This window comes from Belonocnema kinseyi, chromosome 7 (genome assembly GCF_010883055.1).
Source record: "Belonocnema kinseyi isolate 2016_QV_RU_SX_M_011 chromosome 7, B_treatae_v1, whole genome shotgun sequence".
Classification (NCBI taxonomy): Eukaryota; Metazoa; Arthropoda; class Insecta; order Hymenoptera; family Cynipidae; genus Belonocnema; species Belonocnema kinseyi.
The window spans coordinates 112697340-112702020 of NC_046663.1; the positions used below are offsets into that span (position 1 = coordinate 112697340).

The 4681-nt window shown below is 31.0% G+C and overlaps 1 protein-coding gene across 1 annotated transcript in view; it reads right to left on the reverse strand.

Moving 5' to 3' along the window:
• LOC117176927 (calpain-C) overlaps nt 1-4681 on the reverse strand; it is a 246160-nt gene that overhangs the window by 1556 nt on the left and 239923 nt on the right. The window contains exons 9-13 of the mRNA XM_033367325.1: nt 3069-3163; nt 2739-2971; nt 2294-2463; nt 421-479; nt 129-276 (exon numbers count right to left, since the gene is read on the reverse strand). Of these exons, the coding sequence (XP_033223216.1) occupies nt 129-276; nt 421-479; nt 2294-2463; nt 2739-2971; nt 3069-3163 (705 nt within the window). The remainder of the gene's footprint in view (nt 1-128; nt 277-420; nt 480-2293; nt 2464-2738; nt 2972-3068; nt 3164-4681) is intronic.

Below are 4681 nucleotides of genomic sequence, written 5' to 3' on the forward strand. Positions count from 1 at the left end.
GGATTACTTTGAAGGGGACAACATAAATATTGAGGAATAAATGAATATTTTTTGAGAAAACCATAAAGTCACCTTATTTTTTGAACACACCTCGTATATATATATATATATATATATATAATTCTTACCAACTTCGAGTAAAGCATCGCGAAGTCGTTCCGCCTTTAAAATGCCAGTTTTCTCTTTCGTGTGGTTTTTGAAAGCTGCTTGCCAGTATTTTAAACTGCACATCAGATCTTTGAAGTCGTTGAATTTCAGTCTCCCGCTGCCTGAGCTCTATTTTTATGATAATAAGGAATTTAATACCTTTTGGAAGAAACAAGGAATATGTATTGATTTTATTGCATGAAAGGTACGGACATGAAGATAAAATTTAAATAAAATCCATTTAACAAAAATAGTATACATATAAAAGGATACATCCATCGTGAGAACGACTTGACGACAAACTTCCATGCAGGCACAGCTCTTTATATAATCTGGAAAGAATAACAAATGTAATTTATTAATTGATACATTTTTTCTAGAAGCAATGCTTACAATGATTTTATTTTTATAAGAAAAATGTATCACATAATGTTAACTTTCAGTTAGTATCACGATTATGTGAGTTCGAATGATTTAGTTTTGAAATTGAGCAATTGATACGATTCCAATTAAAAATCTCACTTCACATTTTAAATAGTCCATCTTTGAAACCTGTCCGCTTAAAATCATCAGTTTGCAATATTTTAAAATTTCAAAGCTTAATTTTAGAATCGATTTATTTTGTAAAGCCTTGAAATATAAATTACTCAATTTTGTAGACTGAAACTTAACTATTGGAACTTTTAAAGCCTCTTATGAATATATTTTAATTCATACCGAAAATTGAGGTTACGGATGCAACAACTCGACAAGCGCTCGAAACCGCGTAGAAGTATTGTCCACCCAGGAAAATCTGTCAATACAAAAAAAGTGGCAGAAACGTAAAACAAAATATAAGTTTGTATTCAGCTTGATGCGGCCGTTTATTGATAAAAATGCTTGAAAATTGTATAGTGTATTCTCAATATATAAGCGTTGACTATAAGTAACGCACTTTGTTTAAGAAACTAATATGTTAGTTTTTGTTTGGTAAAAAATCGATTCTGAATGAAAACCACGTTCCGACAATTCGACCAGTGGGGCGGTCAGTGCCGACGGAAGCGGTGTTGGGTGTATCGAATAGTCCCCACCTAAAACTCAGACGGACGGGGAATTTTCAATAGGTATTTTTCAAAATATTATTAGTAATCAAACTCAGTCCCCACCCAAACTGATACTGTTCCGCCGACCCTGGGGGCGATTAGTTGAAATAACTTATCCCAAGAAAGTTGTTCACTAGAATTTGAGAAAGTTTTTCTGAAAATTTGAAGAAAATCGGTCGAAAATTGTGGAAATGGCAGTCGGTTGAAGTCAACACTCCCTGCCATTTCCACCATTTTAAAATGATTTTCTTAAAATTTTCAAAAAAACTCTCTCAAAGCCTAGTGAACAACTTTCTCGTGATAAGTTATTTCAACTAACATTTTTTTGATGACCGTCCCACTGGTGGAAGTTGGCGAAACGTGGTTTTCATTTGGAATCAATTTGTTATTAAACAAGAATGAACTAATTACTTTTTAAAACAAATTGCGTGGCTTATAGTCATCGCTTATATATTGAGTATACACCATACAAATTTCAAGCATTTATATCAACAAACAACCGATATAATCGCAAGTTGTGTTTTACAAAACATCGACTTCGATCGGGAAATTTTCCAAGTTTTTATTTTTTATCTTGAGGGATAACTATCAAATGAAAAAGTTTCATGAGAAAAATTTGTTAGCCGCGTTAAGCTGAATACGAAAGTAAATTTTATTTTTTATGTTTCGGCCACTTTTTTATCGAAAGATTTTCCTGGGTGGGCTTGAAATGAAACCATTTTTTATTTAATCCTTGAAGTTTTGTTAAATTTGAAACTTAATAGTTGACAAATTATTAAAAATATTAATTATTTTACGATGAATATGTTCAAATATTTCAAATGGGGCACTTAAAAAATGCTACAGTTTAAAATTGGAAAAATAAATATAGTTCAGCAATATTTGGAAAGGCTCATTTTTTTAGTCTGAAAATTTAAACTCAGTAAGTTTGAAATTCATCAACTTAAAAATGTTTAAATTAAAATCTTAATATTTTGGATGCTTAACTAGCTATACATGTACTTCAAGTTGAAAGTTCTGAACATTTTTTTTCTTATATTAACTTCCACTGAAAAAAGTCATACCGTTAGGTAAACAGGCTTCTAAAAGCTCCTGAAGTTCGAAAGCATTAACCGTCCGGTGTTCATCTGCTAGTTGAAGAAATACTGCTTCATATTGAGAAAATCCTTTGCCTTCAAGAACCGGTGCTTTGACAATGGCTGACTTCACCAAAGAGGGCGGCGTGTCCAGCAATCTAATCAAATTGTTCAAGTCTTGAAATTGCAAAGTACTTCTATAATCTGGTTGTTTTTAAGTTTTTAGGGTTTCATATTCCTGGGCAGAAACTGTTATAATTTCGGTTCAGGGTCCATCTCCCTAACTAGGGAAAGGGATGGAAAATTAGGAAAAGTAGGGAAAAGGAGTGGGATGAACGTCTTAATAGGTTACAAACCCCTTTTTTTGTAGGCATGCGGCGCCTACTTTTACTAATATTTATAAGTAAAATCAAAATTTGCATGGTATACTCACTTTAATTTTAGAGGTTTACTGCTATAGACTCGCAGAGTGAAACTTGTTTCTTGTGTAGGTTCAAAAGTTGTTGGTACGAGTAAATAACCACCTTGTTCCAATTGACATCGGTGGCTCACTTGCCTACTATTCGTATATTGTGAATTCACCAGTGACTTATTTTTTTTGAAAAACTGCTTATTTATTGACTCTGTATTATTTTTTGGAAGTGTGTATGCTGTGAATCCTATTACCTGAAAAATCAGTATATGCAATAATTAGAAATATTTTATATTAAGCTGTATGATTATTTAAGAGTTTACCATAATTTCAGTTGAAGAAATTGTTTACCTTCGGTTCCATTATTGAATGTTGATTAAGGGAGACTATTACTTCCTCCATTTCACTAAGAATTAGGTGCAATTGTGGATTTATATGGAACGTTTCTGTAAAAAAATACATTTTATAAATTGAAATTTATTATTTCGAAAAAAATTAGAATAATTAGAATATGTATTATTACTGATAAAATATAAATTTTTAACTCCTAATAGGTAATTAGTTAGGATGCTTTCAACAAGAAAAGGCTCCATATTTTTGTTTAAAACTCGTAAAAAAGTCGACAGACACAAAATGAATGAGTATAGAAAAGTCGAAAACCCAAGTTCAAAAATATTTAAAAGTGCATTTCTTATAAACAAAAAATTAATTTTTGAGTAGCCTACAGTTTCTAATGTAAATAGGGTATATTTAAAATATGATGGATTCTAAAGACCTCCTCTAAACGTTACATTTCATATTTTCTCGTATGATACATGTATTGCCGATTTTCAAACACAATTCAATTTACATGTTCCTCAAAATTGCTTTCGATATTCCGATGCTAATTTTAACATTCCAAAGGATTTAAAGCATATATGGTTGCCTACTTTTATACTTTTATACTATGTTTATACAGATAAAGTTAAAAAAATACAGTTAGGAACATACGTTTTTTGTAACCAAGTAGGCAATATTGAGTTTTTTAACGTTTTCCTCCCTATATGTAGGTTCACATGCTTGAAATGAGACAAAACTGGTAATTTTGTCACGGGTATTGGCCTTGAGCAATTTAAAAAAAATATATGATTTAGTTAGAATTGCAATACTAATGTGATAGATGGTATAAAAATTAAAATCAGAACAAATTATTAGTTTCTATCGAAAATTAAAAATAAATGTAAGTTTCATAATCTGAAAATTGTTGAAATCTTTGTAAATCCTCTGAAAACATGAATAAACTATGAGTGGAACTTTTAAATAAAACAGCTCCAAAGCCTTTATTATGCAATTATTGAAAAATGCTGTGAATTATATAAAAATAAAAATGACAAATAATCACTCCGAAGTCATCGTCGGCATAAAAAATAGATTATAATGGATTTTAGGTTCATTAAATTGTAAATGGTTTGGCTTACGTTTTGGCTTACGTATGAGCCCAGTGAGTCAGTATGCCGAAATATGTTAGTTTTCGTATTGTTTGACAAGCTATTGACATACGTAAGAATTGCAAGAAACAAGTAACTATTACATTATTTAGAACTTCAATTCACTGGAGTTGGTTTCCACTGATGTAACGGTACGTGAGTGATATTTGACGTTTGACAAGTGTCAAAATCGTTTTGTACTTCGATCTTAATTAATTCAATAAAGTGAATATCTGTAGGTTGTATGTAATTAATTGGCGATAAAATATGTTGTTTTACTTATTGAATAAAATATGGGAATCAAACGCTTTTGACGAACTGCAACGAAAATTGTAATTCGTATGATTATAAAAATTGCAACAATGAATCTGAGATTCAAATGATGAGAGGTAAGAAGCGGCGAATTATTCTTATACAGTCTGTCAAGTTAAAGCGTGGGTGGCTTTACTCGCAGTCGGTAAGGTGTATCGACATGATTTTGGTGTCAAAATATTAAGA